Source organism: Pelophylax lessonae (genome assembly GCF_965119305.1).
Source record: "Pelophylax lessonae genome assembly, chromosome: 2".
NCBI classification, from domain to species: domain Eukaryota; kingdom Metazoa; phylum Chordata; class Amphibia; order Anura; family Ranidae; genus Pelophylax; species Pelophylax lessonae.
Genome location: NC_138769.1, coordinates 691,350,931 through 691,373,568, shown reverse-complemented (window position 1 = coordinate 691,373,568; position 22,638 = coordinate 691,350,931). Strand labels below are relative to the sequence as shown.

General features: G+C 43.2%; 1 protein-coding gene across 2 annotated transcripts in view; it reads left to right on the top strand.

The window, feature by feature from the left end:
• The first annotated feature begins 8,869 nt into the window (after positions 1 to 8,869).
• Positions 8,870 to 22,638, top strand: part of LOC309545257 (cyclic nucleotide-binding domain-containing protein 2-like) — a 525,861-nt gene continuing 512,092 nt past the window's right edge. For both annotated transcript variants that reach the window (XM_082244395.1, XM_082244394.1), the window contains exon 1: positions 8,870 to 8,944. In XM_082244395.1, coding sequence (XP_082100521.1) covers positions 8,886 to 8,944 — 59 coding nt within the window. In that variant the 5' untranslated portion in view covers positions 8,870 to 8,885. The remainder of the gene's footprint in view (positions 8,945 to 22,638) is intronic.

Genomic DNA, 22,638 nt, shown 5'->3' with positions numbered 1-22,638 from the left:
ATTGGGGGCATAATGGAAGCCCAGCTGATAGTATTACAGCCAAGGCATCCAGTATGTCCACTCACCAGTACACATCAACAACAAACAAAATGGCCCTGGGGTAAATGCTAGCTCATTCCCTATCTCTGGAGGTTTCACCCTGCCTTTAGAAGATCAAGGGATGCGCCCCTGGAAAGAAGAAACTGAATACTCACCTCTCCTGATGCCACCCAATACTGCTATAGTGAAGAAAAATCTCTCTTCAGAATTGGACACTTCCAGGGGTGTCAGATTGATGGTATCCCACTGTGCTCAGTGGGTCCTCCCGCCTACCCCCATGTCACTAGTGTATACTGTAAACTGAAGTGCAAATCAGTGCTCAGTGGCAGACCAGGATATTGACACTTTTGGAAGTATTTACTGTATTCTTTGCAGAGACCACATTTATTATCAGGTTTATTTTAACCACAGAGTCACTTTAGCCTTTTGCTGACCATGTAATGCATATGGCATATGGAACCCACAACCAGTTAAGAGTCAATTCTTCTTCATCACTCTCCTCTTCCTCATCCTCTCAGAATGCAGGTTTGGGCGTCCAACGGGTTCTAGGCCTTAAAGTAGGAGAGCAGGGTGTATCAGAACAAGGGGGTGAAGACATCCGAATGGCCTCAGATATGGGCAAAAGGTGGTTTCCATGCCAGGTTTTAAGCAGACCTGTCTTTTCCTCTGGGCAAATTTGATACACAGGAAGCCCAGGTATCCATCTGCAGTCAATGAAGGTTGGGAACGCCATTGATCAGCTAGTTTGTGTTTACCTGGCACTCCTGGTTGCAAGTCCTGAATTCTCACTTTGAGATCGAAATTTCTTTTGTTTCTTTGTTACCTTGCAGTGAATGCAGTGGATGCTTCCTGAGCTTTCTCATAAGAACTCTTCAAATTACTTCGAAGTCTATTGACATATTCTCGATAAGAGGCCTGAAAGGTGCGATGTGTAGACGTTCCAAAAGCTAGGTCCACGGGCAGATGGTCCTCCCTCCTGAACATCAGCCAGTAGGGAGAGTACCCAGTAGAGTTGTTCACCGTGCTATTGTAAGCGTGAACTAAAGCGGCAGGGTGGTCACCCCAGTCTTGTTTCTTCTCTAATTGTAAAGTACCCAGCAGGTTCAACAAAGTGCAATTGAAACGTTCTGGTTGCAGATCCCCTTGAGGATGATAAGGGGTGGTTCTGGACTTTTAAATGTTTAGCAGTTCACACAGCCGTTTTACTAATTTACATATAAAATCCTGACCTTGATCCAAATGAAGACGCTGGGGCAGGCCACTTTCTCCTCTTGGCAACTGTACTGGCTTGTTGATCCTTGGTCGGGAAAGCTTGAGCATAATGGGTGAAATGATCTGTCACAACCAGGACATTTCTGCGCCCACTCAGGTCAGGTTCTAGACACAAGAAATCAATGCACACCAGTTCCATTGACCCTTGACTTCATAGGTGGCCCATTGGGGCAGCCCTGCCGGGCAAAGTCTTTCTTTAACTGCACCAAAGGCAAGAGCGGCAATAAGTTTTAACTTAAGTCCTCATGGATGGCCAATAGAAAAGATCCCTAACTAGCTTAAGAGTTCTATCTGGTCCCAGGTGTCCATGATTGTCATAAAGAGCTGTCAACACTATCAACCTGTGCTTTTCAGGAAGAAAAAATTGTCGAACACCTTCTGGTTCTTCAGATGGGCACTTCTGATATACAATCCCATCTTCCAACTGCATTCGTTCCCATTCTTTGTAAACGACTTTGGCACCATCAACCAAACTTTTCAGCAGCATCTGGGAGCTACCAATGCCTTCTTGACAAGGTCACATAGTGGATCTTCCCGATGATCCCTTCTCAGATCCCCCTTTGTCAGCTGAGGCAATTCTTGACTGCGCACATGATTCAGGTCACAGTAATACTGAGGTATTCCAACAGGGGTAACTCCCATGACTTCAGTTCCTGTGGCCCCCTTATGACGATGCTCTACCCAATGACACACTGCATTAACTCATTCGGGGGTCAAATGTATCCAATTCCTGGTACCATCATCTGAAACATACAGTCTTCAAGATAAAACATCTTCACCCCGATTTCCTTTCCCTTGCTGATACTTGAGACGGAATTGAAAATCAGACAGTGCAGCCAACAACCTATGTCCAGTGGCATCCAACTTAGCAGTAGACAACAGGTAGGTCAAAGGATTGTTATCTGTTTTAACTGCAAATGAAGCTCCATACAAGTGATCTCGCAGCTTGTCTACTACTGCTCACTTGAGGGCCAGAAACTCTAACTTGTGCACAGGGTAGTTCCTCTCAGAGGGAGTTAGACTTCAACTCACATAAGCTATTGGACGAAGCTTCCCTGCCATCTCTCGATACAGAACTCCTCCGAGCCCATCTCAGCTAGTGTCCACATGCAACTCATAGGACTTGGAAGGGTCAGCATAGGCTAGAACTGGGGCTTCAGTAAGGCTCTCCTTCAGATGTCTAAAAGCCTTTTTTACACTTCGAAGTCCATTGATCCTGAACAGGCTCACACGGTCTTCTGGGCCCAAACAGCCGCTGCTCCCCTGTACTCAACTTCTGTGAATCTTCATTCCCTTCCCTCTGCAACAACTCGTTCAGAGGTCTCACAATTTGCGCAACATTCTTCACAAATCTTTTATAATTGGAGCAAGATCAGCTCTGTAACAGTCCCTGGTCAAGGCCAAGTGGTAACAGCTTCCAGCTTTGGTGGGTCAGTGGCTACTCCTTTGGCCGAGACCACATGCCCCAAATAAGTGACTGACGTCTGGTAGAATAGGCATTTCTCCAACGTCACTTTCAGCTCTTCTGCATAAAGCCTATGAAAGACCTTTTCGAGTCATGCCTCATGTTCCTCTAGGGTCTTGCCAAACACCATGATATCATCCAGGTACACAAGCACCTCTATCAAATTCATATCTCCCACTGTGTTCTCCATCAACATCAGAAAGGTGGCTGGGGCTCCTGCCAATCCCTGTGGCATGTGATCAAACTCGAAGAATCCCAATGGACTGATGAAGTCCGTCTTTTCTCAGCCATCAGGGTGCATTGGTATCTGGTAATATCCGCTCTTCAGCTCTCGCACGCTGAGCCACTTTGCTCCGGACAGACACTGCAAGGCATCCTCTATCCGAGAGGTGTTGTACTTATCAGGTATGGTTCTTCGGTTTAGCGTCCTATAATCAATACACATTCGAATGGTTCCATTCTTTCTGTGCACCACCACAATGGGGGACACGTAATGGATTCTGAATTTCCTAATGACCCTAGACTTCTTCAGCTAATTGTTCCCGAAGGTCTTCAAGGTCCGCCGAGCTCTCTACCAGAAAGGTTTCTCTTTACTGAGCTGAATTAGTTGTTGAACCCTCTTGGCACAACCCACATCAATGTCAATCTTAAATAACATCTCTTCCCATCTCGCTAACTGAGCTTTGATCCTCTCCTTCCCCTTGAGAGGCATAGCAGGACGTTGAATTGAAATTCTCTTTCCCGGTCCCCTCCGGTGGCCTTCTGAACCAAATCATCCAACGTCAAAGGAGTGGCCGCACTCACCCGTCCTAGCACTATATGAGGCTTTAGGCTGACAGGTTGACCTGTAACATTTCAGACACTGACCGGGACTCCCCCCCCCCCCCCCCGGTTTTCAACAACATATTCATGGGCACGAGTTCTGGGACCAATTCTATCCAAAGATAACTTGACAGTGGCTTCATACATACTCTCTCTCCAAGCTGAAACACCTTCTCTCAGGTTTCCAATCGCCACAGTCTTCCCACTCCTTCAGCTGGTGCCCTTTGTTCCTGGACCAAACCCTGAAAGGCATGTCTCAGCTGTAGGTGTATCTCCTCTGCAACCGAGCCCTTTGCGGCCAGTGGGATGAGAAATCTTTGCACTAGGTCAGTGTTTGTTCCTATCAACAATGAATTCTGTCCTGCTCCCGGAGGCCGAGGACAAACAACCGCTAGGTCTCTGGCTTCCCAGCCAATGAAGGGTCGAATGTTATCTTGATAGGTATGTATCCATCGTAAGGGAACTTTTGGGTGCCGATGCCCCAGATCTCCAGGTCTCCCAGCTTGTACAGAGGGATATGCTTCATGTGCTTGTCATAGAAATCCCTGTATAATAGTGCTACCTGGGCTCCAGTATCAAGCAGAGTTTTAGTGTAGATCCCTTCCACTTGTAGCAAAACTATTGGAGAGGACCCTACCAAGTTCTTTTGCACATTTCTGGCTTGTGCACCCATAGGCTGGGTTCTAACTAGTTGCCTTCATGGCAATGGAGTCCTTTTTACAACTTCTTTTGGCACATTTATGACTAGTGACTCCATAGCCTGAGCCCTAACTATCTTCCTCCATGGTATTAGAGTCCTTTTCCTAACTCATTTAGGAGAGGGTTCATTGACCTCTTGTGTCTTTCCCCCTAACTCAGGCAACTCACTTTTAGACACAGGTGAAGAGGTAGAAGGACAAGCAGAAGACTTCTTCCTCTGTTTTTTCTTCAATACTTTTCTGACTCTGGAGCTCTGTCTGGTCCCAGGATGCTCAAATGGCTCCTTCAGTGAGGTCCCCAAAAGTTTCCCTCCTTCTTTGGAAAGAGTATCTTCTGTAAGGCTTTTAACACTTCTGCCAGCAACTCTGGGCTGGGTTCCTTCTTGGGGCATTTAGCCTTGAAATGCCCAACTTCTCCACATTCAAAACATCTCCTTTCCCTGGTTGGAAACAGCCGTGATCTTCCAAGGTTGAGTCTTTGCTCCTGCGTTTTCCCTTGGGTCTCCATCACTCGCATCAGAGCCTGAGTTTGAGCTTGAGCTACTTGAGTCATCAATTCTGCGAAGATTTCGGGGAGTCAGCTGACTTCTTGCTGCCTGGGCTTTCACGCCCTTCCTGGTCTGCTTCGGTCTTACTATCCTCATCTGAGAAACTAGGTTCTGCAAGGACAACAAGTGCAGAAGCTTTTCCTTATTCCCCCCTCCAACAACCAGCTCTCTAGCCCCTTGACTCTTCTCTTCCAACAAAGCTTCCTCCTCCCTTACTTCTATTGTCAGTTCAGGGTAAGTAGGGACCATCTGTTTAGCAGTAACTTCAACACAATGGGATGATTTAGACGGGCCCCTTGCAAGACCCGATCCAGTCGAGCCTGGTCAGCATTATTGGAGTCTATGCCCCTCTTGAGGATGATCTGGTGTTATATCCTTTCCACTTGAGAAGTGTATTCTAAAAGTCTCTCCACTCTTTGTTGGTGGGTGTGGTTGAACTTGTACAAAAGATCCCGGGTCTTCTCTACCCTTCCAAAAACAGTATACAAAGTGTCTATATAATCTATAGCTACACATTCCTTCTTTCCCATCCGCAAATTACGGATCACTTCAGCAGCTGGACCTCTGTGGCTCTCACTAAGCCGCTGTCTCTTCACAGCCTCTGCACGCTCCATTCTTCTACTGCCTGGGTGGCCTGACTCATCCATGCCGCAAATTCCTCTTCTCCACCCGGAGTTGGCAATTGCCCCAAAAGGGACCGGAGTTTCCTATATCCTTGGACAGGAGTCTTCACCAACTGGTCCCATTATCTCCACACTGGCCTGCGGTGGCATTAGTCCCTCCGTGGTCTCTTCCCTCTCTTGCAGTGGGACCACCCGAGCAATTACCCCAAAAGGGACCGGAGTTTCCTATATCCTTGGTTCACATTGCCGCAACCATTCTTCACCAAACTCGCAACTAGTCAGCTCATGTCCATATAAAAGGAAACGGGGGGGGGGGGGGGGGCACCTTCTCCACAGGAGTCTTCACCAACTGGTCCCATTATCTCCACACTGGACTGCGGTGGCATTAGTCCCTCCGTGGTCTCTTCCCTCTCTTGCAGTGGGACCACCCGAGCAATTACCCCTTCCATCAAGGATAGCTCTTCTTCCCGGAAACAGACAGGTATATCTTCCTGACAACCCATCAACACCTACACATAGTTCAGTAGTTCACAGTAAACCCTACCTTCACACCCAAGATGTAGGCCCTCTGCTCTGGCACTAAGGCCCTCACCCACTGTTGGATCACCTTCTCTGTACACTCACTTACTGAGATCTCTATAAAAGTGCTTCCCTCCATCTGAGCTCCTTGAGCCCTCCCCCAGGGGGCTGCAGCAACTGGGTACATCTTTCCCTCTCAATGGCTCATGACTGGGCTGACTAGGGAGTGCAGCAGCAAAGAACATACTGGACGAGCCCCCAAATGTAGCACTGCCCCCTTGGGGGGTTGTAGTTGCATGTACTTCTGTGCCGCTTTGACCCTGTGATCTGTCCAGCCCCCCCCCCCCCCCCCGACACTCTAGGTTCAGACATGTGTATACCTTTAAATGATACACTGACACAATGCAAATCTGTTTTAACTCCTTAGATTTACTTTACTCAAAAGGAAGGCCTAAAAGAGGTATTAATCAACTAGGCCATAGGTAAACCGCTATGACTCAGTTGAAATAATACTAAAAGAACAGATAAATAACCAGTTACAGTAACAAGCAAATAACACCAATATACACAGTAAGTGAATGAATCTATGAATTGCTATATGAAATACTCCTACTAAAGGGCAACCCCAGGCTGGCCTATAGTACCTGTATCCTAATGAGAGATAAGGTCATCTAGATACCAGTAGCGTGTTCCCTTTAAAAGCAATAAAATACCAATGTTAAGATGCAAGGCCTTGCTATTATCGTAACTGACAGTTGGAGCTCAAAGTACAAATGATTCCCAAGTGTAGCACAGTGTGAGACAGGAAAGGCAAGATAGCTTTTTCTAATTAATGTTGATCCACTAACTGATCCAATTGTTGGGTGTCTGTATACAGTACAGTGTTAAAGAGATGCTGTAGCAATTGATAACTGGACTTTGAGCAGGTGCTCTCTCTTCAATCCTGATGATCCTCTTATAACTCCTGGAAGAACAAGCAAAGTCAACTCTCCACGCTGTGAGACACTGAGCTGGTCATGCTCTGCTGATTCAGTAAGTCCCACTGACTCCGACACAATCAGCGATGCTGCAGGGGTGTCCACAATGTAGTGTGTGTCCTCCGTCCCACCTGGGCTGAGTCTGCAGATGACTGGGTGGCGTGCAGTAGGCCGTAGTCCCCTCTCTCTCTCTGCGGTGGACCGATGCACCCACGATGGATCCTGGGAAGAAAGAGAGCGTGGGCCTGGTCAGCAGATCTCTTTATAGTCTCTCCCACAATTCTCCCCTGGAGCGAATGGCCTGCTGGGAGGTGTAGTCCACAAACAGTTCAGTAGTGCAGTGATAGCTTTCAGAAGACTGCAGTTCCCACAATGCTCTTCCAGTCTCAGGAGTATGATGCATGAAAATCCGAGACCAACAATAGGGGAGCACAGAGACAGTCTGAGAGAGCAGAGAATAAGTCTGCAGTGTCAGACAACTGTAGTCCCCTCCCGGTTACATTACCATTGCACACTTTTTGCAAGAAAAAGAAAAAAATTCTAAGAAAAAAAATTTGGACATACACCTTACAATGATTGTAAAGGAAAAAAATTATAAAAAAAAATAACAAACATGTTATACTTATCTGCTCTGTGCAGTGGTTTTGTACAGAGCAGCCTCGATCCTCCACTTTTCAGGTCCCCCGCCAACGCTCTGGGCTCCTCCCCCTTGCCGAGTGCCCTCAAGCCGTTCGCTGTGGGGATACTCAGGCGTGCTCGCTCCCAAGCTGGCTCTCTGCATCCAAAAAACACACAGAACGTGACTCAGCTGCCTCACTGGCTGTGATTGACAATGGCATCTCAGTCAATCAGGAGAGAGAGACCCGGGAGAGCCTCGGGTCTAGTGCCAATCGCTGGATCAAGACCAGGCTTAGATAAGTATTAGGGCTGCACACTGAACGTTTTTTACCTTCATGCATAGATTGCATGAAGGTAAAAAACCTTCACCCTTTACAACCACTTTAGGTACGGCCGCTGGTGAGTGCTGGGAATACACAGTGCTGATGCACCTTACCTGACTGTTTACTTTTTCTTTTGTTAAACCTATATTGAAATATCAATATCAACAAGTGACATTTCATTAGGTATTAGGTTCTATGCACACAGTGGTGTTGAGATGCGTGGTTTTTGCAGCAGCCCGTTGCCCTAAAAATAAAGTATGGTGTATAGTATATAGTACTTTTTTTAATGCACACCACTGCACCACAAATTGGCTTGTCATTGCGTTGGGACTGAGCAAGGCAACGCCGTTTAGCGCATCCCAATGCAAATAGTGTAAATGGGCCCTAACATTTCAGTTTAGCTGCCTTCAGTACATGTACTCCTAAAATGAGTTTTCCCTTCTAGAATAAGCTAATCCCTTCCCAAGCATTTGTCAACCGTTCCATAATCAGTGCGCAGTACAATGAATGACATGTCCTCTGTACAGTATCTGACTATGTACAGTTTGTCTTGGGCTTATCCTTACACAGCCTCCATTCTTCTACGGCCTGTTATCGGGACACGTGAGCCTCCGACCTCACCCTCTCTTCATTCCTTCACTTTATGACATTATTTACCTTCCATTTGGCTTTGGTTGAATGTTTATTTGGTAACTCCTTTTAAATCATTGTACTATTTCTAAACAAACACAAACATGGCAACTGGAAGCTTTGTACTGGCCTGGCAAACAGGACATCATTCATTGGATCTGTCAGCCCTGAAATGTGAAACTGCCTGTATATCATGTGTGATAACAGTGTTTACTGCTGAGCTGAAGAGCTTATTACTGCTTGGATAGAATCAGGTCAAGAGGACAGCTTTTATATACCTCTACTAAGCTGAATAGGTAGATGCCACTTGGAGCTGCTTAGGCATTGATGCCTGTGGAGAGAGACAGAAGTATGACCCAAGAGAGGAACAATGAGCTCCCAACCATGGAGGACCCACTTGATGTAGACAAGTAGGTGTTGCGGCTTTGCAATGGGAAAGGCAAGATACTTGGTGGTATAAATCAAGTGCTTGGCAAATACAGAAGCATGAGTTACAACAAGGTTATATAATCAAAGAGGAAAGGTAGATTGCTAGGGCTGTTTTATCTAAAGCAGCTTTTCTCAATCAGGGTTCCATGGAACTCTAGGGTTCCTGCAGAGGTTACTAGGGGTTCCTTGAGCATCAATCAATTTTTGACAATTTTTTGATACCCAACCACAGACATCAATGATATTTTTGACTGTAAAACTGGCCATACATGGATAGTGACAGGCTAAATTTCGATCCATGTGTGTACAACCAGCCTGTTGGGTTTATCCAGAATGATCAGTGCTGCCGGCCAACTGACCATGAATGTAAGGAGCCTTCTACCCACTGACCATCATGCTAATGTACTATAAAGTTGATAAAAGTAGTTAAGAGCTGGCGCATCCTCTCTTTTCTTTTTTCCTTTTAGTCCTTTTCTGTCTGTCCCTTTTCTGGGAAGCGACATTCCCACGCTGATTGTGTAGAATGTGGACTCCTATTTTTTGGGTTGCGAAGTCATTCTCTCCAATTGGTCAGGTATCATACATTATGTCAGTGCACAAGACTGTGGAGTGTGTACTCGGTCAATAGTATAGATGTCTTCTGTTGAGACTCAGCTCTGAACATCGCATTGTGGCTTGGTGGTTTACTGTTAGGCAAAGTAGCCATCTTGACCATATGCTTGTTTAATTAGAAATGTACCGTGGTGGTAAGATTTTGTTATCTTTGTGCATGCATTTAGGCTTACCGCAAGCATGAACTTCAGTAGGTCCTGATTTCCGTGACCATATGTGATTCAATTTTTTTTTTTTTTTATTATTATTATTATTTTTGTAAGGTTGTGGAGATGTATGATTTTGCATTACCCCACTATTATTATATAATGTGATTTATAACTTTCTCTTGTAAAATACTGTTCAATAAAAATTATTGGAAAATAAATTTGCAGGGGTTCCGTGAGACCGTAAAGTTATTTTAAGGGTTCCTCCATGTTAAAAATGTTTTCATTTTGGATAGAACAGGAAAAATTTCAATCCCAACTCCAGTGAATTGATAATTCTCCCTTGCAATGGAGCTGCACATAAATTCCATACATTTAGGTCTATGAAGCATGTAAAATTACATTTACTTATCCAATCCTTCATGCCACCAGACTGGTCCCCACAGTGTCTTCTCCCCCATACTCCAGGGGTCTAAGGTCATGACGTCATCAAGACCAAAAGCCCTGCACTGGATGTGAGGATGGCACTGGTCCGTCCATCGCTGGAGTGTGGGGAGAAGCGGAGTAAGTAAAAGTGCTTTTCTCTTCTAGACCTAAATGAGTATTTAACACCTGCAATGTGGGTGCAGACTCACTGCAAGGAGGAATTTGCATCTTTGTTTAATTGGGAACGTTTCCCTTCATTTCCTGAGGAACTTTCTCCAAAGTGAGGGTAATCCCCTTTCAGTTGTTACTTTAGCGTGTAGAAAAGTGCATGACGAAAAAAGATTGTTTAGTTTCGGGTTCATTCGTTAAATTATTCATTCAATTTCGTCATATTCATATTAGAATGGTTCATTTTCGGAAATCGTTTTGATTATTTGAAATTAGTTTCATATATTTGGATTTGTTTCAAAAATTCTTTGTTCCAAGTCTATTCGTATTTGGGAAGATTGGCTATATATGTTTAATGTGTTTATTTGTTATTTCAGTAGATTAATTAATATTGTATTCATTCGTTATGTTATGTTTCGGAGATTCTGATAATAAGTAGGAGTCATCATCTTATTTCACTTTTATACCTTACTGTATTAATGGCAATATGTTTCCATTTTATATGTGCTGTAGTGCATTTTTCTATAATAATGAAAAATATTAATGCAATATAATATATGTTGTTACATTATTTTTGGATGCTTCAAACAAAAGTTCAGAATGAAACAAATGAATATGAATTAATTCAATTAATTCATTGTTTTGTTATAATTTATTTTGGACTCATTGAAATTCATTACTATTGCGATTCCGAGATTCAGATGCATACTGAAAACTTTGTCTGAATTTTGAATTGTAACAAAACTAATTGCACATGTGTATTAGCAAGTATCCCCATTAAATTATTTCCCCTCTATTCCTGATCTGGTGGCAACTCCAAATGTTCCTTCACTTTAATTTTCAGTGATAATAATCACCATGACAAATATAGAGTGCATCTGCCCAGTGAAAGCACAAACAGCAATAGAAACCTGACAGGGGATCTAATCCTTGCCTAATTTATCCAAAAAGAGCAAAAACATTTTGGGTTTAGATGTACTTTAGGATTTGAATTTCTTAGCAGCAAGATGACATTCTCAAACCTTTGAGAATATCATCTTTGATGAAACTAGTCAGGTCACGGCGTGCTGACGTCACACCTACGCATTTGTCTACGAAGGACGGGCGAGCGGAGCCGTCCGGCCGGCGGCTGTTACCTCCCTTCTACCCACGTATTGTCATCTGATGTTTGTAAGTGCAACTTTTATGTTTTGAATAAATTATCGTTGGATTTTATGCTATGGCTCTCCCCTCCTTATTCCTCGGTTAACCTGCACTACTTCCTGAGCCTTGGTTGGAGGAGTCCAATTGGAGTTTAGCCCGATGTTACTCTGAACCCCCGCTCATATACCACCTGGAGTCGGTAAGAGTACCCATCCTTACTGGTGCCCTCTTGGTTGCATGATCGGGACCCCTTATCTCTACATGCTTATATATTAGTCCATCTGGTAAGCGGACAATCACACTGGGGAGACTATCTGAATTTCCTCTTGCTATATCTGGTAAGGGGTATCTACTCAGTTTGGTGGTGGTTGTCACTCTTTCACTACTCAATTACCACATTCAGCACTGGAATTCCAGTTTCACACATTTCGGTTGTCATTACCTATTGTTTTTGGTTTTACGCTATGGCGTTTGCCCTTTTTTTCTTTTTTATATAATACCCATTTCTGGAGATTTGCATCACAAGAGTGCAGGCTTGCTGTTCATTCTTTGAGACCTGGTGGAGTCATCATACTACATTTTGGCTACAAAATCTGTCACTTCTGGTAAGCGGTACCTGCACAGGTCATAACCTATTTGGTGCATCTACTCCTCATTCCATTATCGGTTTACACTATGGTGTTGTTTTCTTTTTTTTCATTAATGTTTCACTGAGGAGAATCATATTGGAGTCCTTTGAAGTTTACCGCGTCTCACTTTTGAAGATACCTGCCTTCACCTATTTGGTTCTTTATTGTTTGGAATCTGGTAAGCGGTACCTGCACAAGTGTCATCACTTTACATTTACATTTATGGACATTCATATGGACTGTTTCAATTTCTAGCGCAGCTTGTTTTTTATATTGTTTATATGTTTTTATAACTGTCACTATACTTTTAGAAGCATTTTAAGGTCTTTAAACACACTTTAAAAACAATAGAAACACATTTAAACACATAAAAGATACTGAGAGACAGAGCAAGAGCAATAGAAAACACAAAAATATTTAATTAACAATGATTTAATTAGTATAATAATATTAATAAGTCTTACAGAAATAAACCTCAAAATACCGGGACTGCAAAAACTGAACCGCGATATAACGGGGGTTTACTGTATTCATAAGGCTAAAGTTCTCATGGGTGGCAAAGAGGCAGTAAAAAACGGTGATCAGGGATACTTTATTAAGTGAAATAAAACTTACAATTTGGCTTCTTGTAACACAGCAGACATTACCTTCAATGACCCTCATGACCGTCATGACCCTTGAAAACGTCAGCTCGCGCGCTGACGAAACATGTCGGGAAGTTTGATCGCATTACGCCAGTACGCCACTTCCGGCTTTCAGTGGAACACATCCTGGAACGCGGAAGCGCGTCTACCTCGGCATTCGGCACTTACTCTTTGAATGTCTGCTGTGTTACAAGAAGCCAAATTGTACGTTTTATTTCACTTAATAAAGCATCCCTGATTTGATTTACTTCACCATGGAGCTCTCTCTTTTATCCATGTATGATTGAATTGGAGCTACATACTGTAGATGGTACAATTCTAATCGTGATACATATAGGATTCGGCTGGAGGATTACTTCTGAATTTATCCTAACCACCTGGTATATATATATATATATATATATATATATATATATATATATATATATATATGACTAAGGCTACCATTGACACCTTATAATTTTGGGGTTCATCTGATCTGGTAAGCGGCTTGTACCACCGGGTGAAATTATGGCACTTTTCCACTGCAAGTACCGGCTCGGCTCTACTCGGCCCTGCTTGGCCCTGCTTGGCCCGGTTTGCTTTTCCACTGCTGGTACCGCATGGTACGGTGTTGGAACGGTTCGGTACGGTACGGTATGGTTTGCTTTTCCAGTAAAGTAGTACTAAAGTTAAGTGGGTAGAATAACAACGGGGTGGGTGGAATTCTCTGACCAATCAGTGGTTAGTAGTGACTGCATGCAAAGGATTGTGGTATATGGTACCGGGTATGGTACCTGTTGGAACCACAATCAAGTAGGTACTGTTTTTGAGAGCCGTACCGTTCGGTTCCATGCAGTGGAAAAGCGCCGCCGTACCGTACCGTACCGAACCGTACCGAACCGTTCATACACTATACCATGCGGTACCAGCAGTGGAAAAGCACAAAAGCGAGCCGAACCGCTCGGTTCCATGCAGTGGAAAAGCGCCATAAGTCTTTTTGGTGCAGGTCTTGCTGTCAGAAGATACACCTTTCTAGGATTTCCAGCCTTGTACCTATCTGGACTGTCTGCTGTGGTTTTATATCCCACAATAGCTTATTGCTGGGACTGATTTGACTTTACCACTTCATTTTGCTATTTATTTTTTTTGCAATTTATCAATGTATTGAACATGTACACTCATATTTATGTTTAGGTATTATTCATCTAACACCAATCACTTGGGTTATTGAAATTCCACAATATTACCTTTGTTTGCACTACATATTTGTTTGCATTACATCTATTGTATAATCCCAGGAATTATTCACACATTGGTTGAGCGCGGCTATTATATTTCACTATATAAGTTTGTCACTTGTTGCGTTTTTCACGTTTATGCTGGAGCTCCCTTAATTTATATATTTATTTACTTGTTTATAATATATTATAATTTCATTCCACTGCGCGGGATTGTTGGTGCTTAACACCAATGTTTTGCAGTAAAAACCGGTGGTTGTTTTTACTGTCCCCTGACCCCCTCGACCTACTGCTCACATCTGTCCACACTGCCACAATCGCGACGCTTTACTTCAAGGTGTGAACATTTCTGTTTCAATACATTTTTACTGGACAAACAATATAGAGTCTAGTTACATACACCTAAAGAGGAACTGAAGTTCTGCTATAACAAACATTGAGCATGCAGGCTTTTTATTAAGGATGCTTTTAGCAGTTTGGAGGCACAACAGAATTCAGATATGGGTGGCTTATTTGTACACCTTAAAAACCTCCTGATCTCAGAAGTTCATGCTAACTGGGATGTGGCCTTTCTGGAGAAGTATTTGAAAGATAATATGGTTCCCAGGAGCCTGAGATTTGAGATCACTGCCCAGAAGGATGAGCAGGATCTCATGGGGTGGAATAAATATTTTAACGATGTGGGGCTCGACCTGTTGCGATTTCTAATTGCACGGAAGAGACACAAGCTCAAAAAGTTAGATGACGACATCATGGAACTTAAAGGTAAATTGTCTTATAAAAATAAGTTGGATAATTTAAAGAAAGTGCTGGAAAAAAAAAGGATCAGGAGCAAAGAAAAAATAGGTAAGAGATTTAGAAGATTACAAGAATAACTTGGTCTTTAAATGGCAAGTTAAGAGATCCGAAAAGAGGAGAAGGGTATAAATAATGCGGGTATTTTCAACCTCCGTAAGAGTAATTTGTGTTGAATCATGGCCTGAAATTTGACCCTGATAAGCCTCTAAGTAAATTTGGGGCGTTCATGGATGTGCAAAAATACATTAGGAAGATTAACATTAAATGATATCTCCTTTCAAAACCACCCAGAGTGACATGTGGAGCAGATGTTGGTGTTAGACAATCGGGTTTGTCTAACGCCTCCCTCTTCAATCCACCGGGTAATGTAGCTCCACCGGGTAATGTAGCTCCATCAATTTCAGTGTTTAAGGATTTGGTGTTGAAAGATATCGATACATTAAAACTTAAAAAAGTAATAACAATCAGAAATTTGGAGACGGGATGGAATCTTTGAAGAAACGACTTCAACAGGTTCTCTGTTGAAGTCGTTTTACAATGAAACGCGTCAGCACGCCAGCACGCCGCTATCGTGGAGACACCAGGAGTCGGATGTCCTTGCAGAGAAGCCGTGTCTTCCATAGCAGAGGTGGGAGATCTGCGGGGAGCTGACTGATCGGCCGGATTGGGCTACATACTGGCGGTATTCCGTTAACTTATATGCTGAATATCCTACACTTGAATGTAAGCATGTTTAACAGGGGGGGGGGGGGGTGGATTGATTGTGTTTTTAGCAATAAACAGTTGAAAACGTTATCACACTATCCGAGCCCTACTCTTGTCTTTTCCCATTGGTCAAATTGTGTCACATGGTACTGGAGAGTCTGAGCACAGGAAACAGGAAGCTACAGCGCGCAGTGATCTGTATCTATTAATTTGGAGAGACAACTGAAAGGCAATAACATAGAGGCTTCTGATCTCTGTTGGTCTGGTGAGTGTTTAATCTAGAGGGGAGCACTGGAGGTGTGGTGGTGAACCCATTTCACTTTATCTGGATTGAAGTACCACTATTCATTCGATCTGGGATTATGAACTCCATGTCACTCTGACAGTAGAAGACCTCACTGGGGAGTTATAGAGACTGCTCTATGTAATGGACACTTACATTCGTATGATGGTCCTGTGCATTTTGTTTTATATTTGACGTTTTTGATACTCAGAGCGGATGACTTTGAGTATAGCGCTGCTGAGTGTGACTGATTTTGTGTATTGACACGTTATTAACTGCACTTCATTTATAGTACTGTTTATTTACAGCGGCTGCTAATCAGATATATATATTTATTGATTTATTTATATTTATTGTTGCACCAGTTCAGTGTTACATGCTAATACTTGGAGTTACATCAGTATTGTGTTGCATGTCAATACTTTGTGTTATCATCTAGTATTTCGTAGGGACTACTAGCGCTGGGCGTGTGTTTGATAGGTTTTTATCATCAACCACAATTTTCTACATTAATATAGAGACAGGCTGGTGTTCTAGCCTTGTCTCACGTTTTGCTTTTTGACTTGGCACTGTTAAAATGTACCCAGTATATTTTTAATTACTTTCAGGTTTGTATGTGATTTGGACTGGGGAATCCTGGTTGACTACTTCCCGATATAGAATCCTTCATTACTTACGGGTTTTGGAACGCATTGGACGTAGGTCCGATAGTTCTGGTTGTCAATGTCCGGTTAACGCTAGTTCCGGCCGTTGACGCAAGTTCCGGTTTCTTAGGATAAATAGGCATACTTGTTTCAGTAGGCCACGCCTCTGACGATGGCCTATTGGTTGAAACGCATCAAACGGTTCTTGTGGGATACAAGCAGGCTAGAGCCGCAACATTGGATATCATTTTATGCTTATTTCACCCATGTTATTGTAAGTACAATTTTAATAAATGTTGTAATTTGGCCAAACATACTTCACTATGAGATTTTTATATCTGTCACGTGGGTTTTTTTCCTTGTGTTTGGAGAGTCTAGCCGAGTGGAGGATTATTATCAGATACCAATCCTGGATCCATTCCATTGATCTTTGATCCAGTGTGAGCCATATACTGGTCGGCTAGAGTGTTGAATCGTCCATCTGATGTTGGCTGTTGGGAAGGCCCTTGATATACTGCTTGTTTCACCTATCTTCTGGTAAGGAGATATTATAACGATAGCAGTGTGGTGTGCTTCTGTTTCACACTGAAGTTGGTGCGGGGTTTTCATCTCTTCCCTTCTACTGAAATTTGGACTATATCTAGGTGTTTTTTTAGCACTGCATGTGGACTTTTTAGGCTTTTATTATCACACTTGCAATGATTCCTATGCAATAAAATGCACTGTCTTCTCTGGCGCTGTAAACTGAGCTGTGCATGCGTAGCCCAGCCTATAAAGCTGGGCCAGTCCCTGTGTGCCAGGCTGAGTGGCTCCATGGCATGCACGGGATTGATGTCATCCTGTGCTGGCTAATGAAGACGGTCGAAGACCGGCACACGAGAGAAGATGCCAGCACTGGGGAGCGACCATCGGAAAGGTGAGTATTTATTTATTTTAGGTACTTATATAGTGCCATCAATTAATGCAGCACTTTACATATGTATTTTACATTCATATCAGTCCCTGCTCTCAAGGAGCTTACAATCTAAGGTCCCTAAATCACATTCATACTTACACATACTAGGGCCACCTTAGACAGGAGTCAATTGACCTACCTGCATGTCTTTGGAGCATGGAAGGAAACCAGAGTACATGGAGGAAAGCCACTCCAGGCAGGTAGTGCTGTGGTTGGGATTTGAACTGTATGCGATAGATGGACATGACATAACAAACAGTCACTCACACAATAGACCTAGACTATACCAGTGGAGGTCAGCTAGAAAATTAATTGGGGGTCCTAAGTGCAGCCCCCCAAACCTCCACAGGGCCACACAACAGTAGCACATTTGTTCACCTCAATGTCCAAAATTGTCAGTTCTGCTGCATTTTTTGAAGTGTATAACAATGCACACTGAAAAAGGTGTAGTACAATAACCCCCAGCATTAATGTTAGTGAGTGGAATATTAACCTCCAGCATTGGTGTCAGTGGACGTAATAAAAACCCCAAACATTGGTATCAGGGAGTTTAATAAAAACCCCCAACATTGGTGTCAGTGAGTTCAATTATAACCCCTAATGTTGGTGTCACTGACTGCAATAATAACCCCCAGCATTGGTATCAGTGCTATTATCCCCCCACATTGGTGGTCAGTGGCAGTGCAATTTAACCCCCCCACCCCTGCATTGGTGGTCAGTGGCAGTAAAAGTTAACCGTCCCAGGCCATCGATGGTCATGGCAGTGAAAGATAGCCCCTATCCCCCCATGGGTGATCACTTACCCATTACACACTTCTGCGCTGCTCATTATGTGGGTGGAAATATCTCTGCCCATAGTAAAGTCTCTCTCATTCAGTGTTGGGTGCTGGAACGCAAAGAGCATTCCAGAGCCTGGCACCCTGCTGCTACACATCTTCCTGTATGGTGCCCAATATGTGGGGGCTGCATATAGAGGGCCAACAGGCCACATGTTGGGCACCAGGGGGACATACAATTGCTTTGAGTAGCGCTGCACTGATATGGAATATACTCAAGAATTTCATGATAACTAATAGGGCTTCACTTACCTTGAAAAGGGAGGTCCTGAAAATATAACTCAGCATGTTGCATTAGAAGATATCCCAAGTCTCCTGCGACTTGCGGGAGTCTCCCGCCTTTGGCTGGTGGCTCACAGACACCCGCAAGTGCCGTGCGATCTCCCTGCTGCCGCGGGAGAGTTAGGATGCCTGCAGTTAGTGACAGAGTCATTGCCTGTATAGTTCTGGCTCTGTCACAGGCAGAGTGATATAAAATGCACTCCGCCTGTGACAGGAGCCATACAGAAAGCAGCGGCTCTGCTCTCTACTGCAACCGCTGCTTCCTCCAACAGTACCCGCATGACCAGCATTACCTACCAGCAGTGCCAGCAGTAACCACCAGCAGTAACAACCAGCATTACCCACCAGCATTACCCAGCAGCAATTACAACCAGCATTACAAGCCAGCAGTAACCACCAGCATTACAAGCCAGCAGTAACAGCCAGAAGTACCTGCCAGCAGTAACCGCCAGCATTACCCACCAACACTACCCGTCAGCATTACCCACCAACACTACCCACCAGCATTACCCACCAGCATTACCGGCCAGCAGTAACCACCAGCAGTAATCACCAGTAGTAACCGCCAGACGTAATCACCAGTAGTAACCGCCAGACGTAATCACCAGTAGTAACCGCCAGCAGTAATCACCAGTAGTAACCGCCAGCAGTAATCACCAGTAGTAACCGCCAGCAGTAACCGCCAGCATTACCCACCAGCAGGAACTGCCAGCAGTACCCGCCAGCAATAACCGTCAGCAGTAACCACACCAGCAGTCTGCAAAATAAGTAGGAAAGGTATGTGAATTAGCGTGTGTAAATTGTTGCAATATGTTTTTTAATAACTAGTTGTGTTTTGTCATAATATGTCATGTCCTTGTACATACGTATGAATAAGGACATGACATTTTCTGGCTGCCTAAGTCACATGTGCTAGGGGTGCAACTATCCCCCAGCACATAATTGTAAATATCCCAGCATGTGCAGTGTTTCTGTCTTCTACCACCATCACCACTTCAAATCACTGAAGCGGTCATGGTGGTTCGAGTGTTACTTTAATATCTCTCAGAAGAAGTAAACCTCTGTATACTGATTCCATTTCCTTTGATCATCCTCTAGTTGTGTTAAATTAGTTTGGGGGGGGGGGGGGGCGACGCAGAGTGCCACCTCCCTGAAATGAGTTTGCCACCTCCCTGAAATTTGTTTTTGCAGGTTGGGATGCCTGCATTAGGCTGGTGGTGCAGTTTGCCAAACGTGCAATTGAAGTCAAGAACCGTGCACCAACCAGGTGCTAAGTGTGGTTACCTTGTGGTATTTCAATGGAAAATCTCCATTGGGAGCAAAAGGAAAAAAAGCGTTCAGAAGGCTGAATATCACCAAACTCCTTCTCAACCACCTCTTTTTCTCAGAGGGGTGGTAAAGTCAGCTGTGTGAAAGGGACCTTAAAGTGAGTCTAATATTTTTTTTTTTTTTGGGATAGAGTTGGGAATAATGAGAACCCTCTTGGGAAAGGCTAGAACCTCCGATTTTTATTGCTGAAGAATAACCTAAGTGGCAGTTGCCGCGCCATGGGTAGAGCAATTTGCACCAGTCCTGTCATCATTCTGAATTCTCAGCTACCCGGGGATTGAACCATTCTGCTTTAATTCTGCACATGTTGACTATCGTGTTATTGCTTTATTTCTTTAACATTATTTACTAGCTACCAGATTTTGTAGTAATTAGAACTTATTGATCCTGCCAGACATTAGCTGGAGATATATTAGCAGTTTAGTTTTACTTGGTTCTTAATAGCAATTATACATTTTATATCATTTGTTAAGATGGTCAGCGCATACGTTTTTTTTCCCAATTCTTAATTTTCAAATTTTCAAAATACAGATAAAAAAGTTTTAAATTGATTTAAATAGACTTGGTGCTAGGCACCACATAACTCGGTACATAGGACAGACCCCTAGAGAAAATGAATTTTACAGATGTGCCTATGTTAAAGCAGGAAAACATATAAATAATCTAGAGGGAAGTTTTCTCCTTCTCCCTTCGCCATCATATATAAAGAGAGACGCGCCATCTCACAGAAAACTGCAGTTACAGCTAGAAATGATCTCCAAACAACTTTTATTGTACTTACAACTTACTGTATCTCAATGAACCTGGTGATGCCAGGATGAGCACCCTGGTCACTGGCTGATATTTGGCATATTGGGGACTGGTTGGATATTGGGCAGAGGTGGGGGACTCGAGTCACATGACTTGACTTAAGTCAGACTTAAGTCACCAGTTTGAGGACTTGAGACTTGCTTGACTAAAATTAATAAAAGATTCGACCTGACTTTGGCTTGGTAGTCATGACTTGAGACTTGACTTTGACTTGAGACATATGACTCTAAATGACTTTACTTTTTTAAGTTATTAAATATTTGCATTTTCTCAAGATGTGTTAAAGCAAAATTAATGTCTGTTATGTTTCTGACACCACAGTCACTTAAAACACCTCAGTGTGTTCTGATTTTTAGGACACTGGCTGTTTAACAATGGAAATACTTAACATGTTTTTAGTGACTGTGGTGTGTAAACATGACCGGACGAAGGATTTTGAGCTGTTTGTACATTCAAAGTGTTTCTTTACCCATATGTAAGAAAAATGTATTTTCAATATATTTAGGGAAAAAATATTTTGAAATATACTGAATATGGCCAAAATTGTAGCATTTCAAATATATTTCCAATATATTTGGGAAAAATAAAAAATGTTTTTTTTTAATATATTTTTAATATATTTTTCTTCCATGTGGGTAATATGCCAAGAAAAAAACACTTAGCAGTTTTGTTAATGTTGAAAATACAACAAAACCTTTCCTGACCACTGACTTTTAACTGATTTAAAGGTGAAAATTGGGGTAGATCAGTATTCTGACTTGATTTGTGACTTGACCAAAATAAATGACTTGACTTGCTTGACTTCTAGCAGGGACTCGACTTGACTTGCTTGCTTTTCTCCACAGTAACTTGGGACTTGCTTGAGACTTGAAGGTTAAGACTTGAGACTTGCTTGTGACTTGCACATGTGTGACTTACTCCCATGTCTGATATTGGTTCATGTTGCTTTTTAATATATACAGTATATATATTTAACATTTCAAAATGTTTTATTTTCAACATAGATAAGCAGGAAATACAAGGAATACAGAGTTGCGCATAAATAAAATATACATTTTGATCATATACCAGTGACTATTATAGCAATGGTAATAGTTTTTTATTTAATTTTTTTACAGTATATAACACATGAATTTTGTGAGGGTTTCTATACTTTGTGTTGATACTCAGTTTATGTGTCTGTGTTTAAGAGATACACTATGTTGTAAAAAGTATTGGGACGCCTGCCTTTACATGCACATGAACTTTAATGGCATCCCAGTCTTAGTCCATAGGGTTCAATATTGAGTTGGCCCACCTTTTGCAGCTGTACCAGCTTCAATCCTTGTGGGAATACTGTCCACAAGGTTTAGGAGTGTGTCTATGGGAATGTTTGACTATTTTTCTAGAAGTGCATCTGTAAGGTCAGGCACTGATGTTGGATGAAAAGGCCTGGCTCGCAGTTTCCATTCTAATTAATCCTAAAGGTGTTCTATCAGGTTGAGGTCAGGGCTCTGTGCAGGTCAGTCATGTTCCTCCACCCCAAACTCACTCATCCATGTCCTTATGGACTTTGCTTTGTGCACTGATGCACAGTCATGTTGGAACAGGAAGGAGCCAACCCCAAACTGTTAATGCAAAGTTGGGAACATGAAATTGTCCTAAATGTCTTTGTATGCTGATGCCTTAAGAGTTCCCTTCACTGGAACTATGGGACCAAGCCCAACCACTGAAAAACAACCCCACACCATAACCCCCTCCACCAAATGATTTGGACAGAGGCGTAACTAAAACCTTCAGGGCCCTGGTGCAAGAAACCATGAAGGGACCCCTGGCCGTGGCCTTTCCCTTCAAGTCTGGGGCTCTTCCCCCTGATCCTGGGGCCCTTTACTCTCATTGCGGTGCCCTTTATTACAGTCCAGCAGCAGGACCTTTCACAAGTTCTGCAGTGGGCCCCTTTCCTGCCATCTTAAGGCCTCCCCACGGTGGTGGAATGCCAGGGCCGGTTGCAAATGTGACCTTTGCGATCCTGGAAGTTCACCCACTGGTGTCAGTAGTTTTTATTT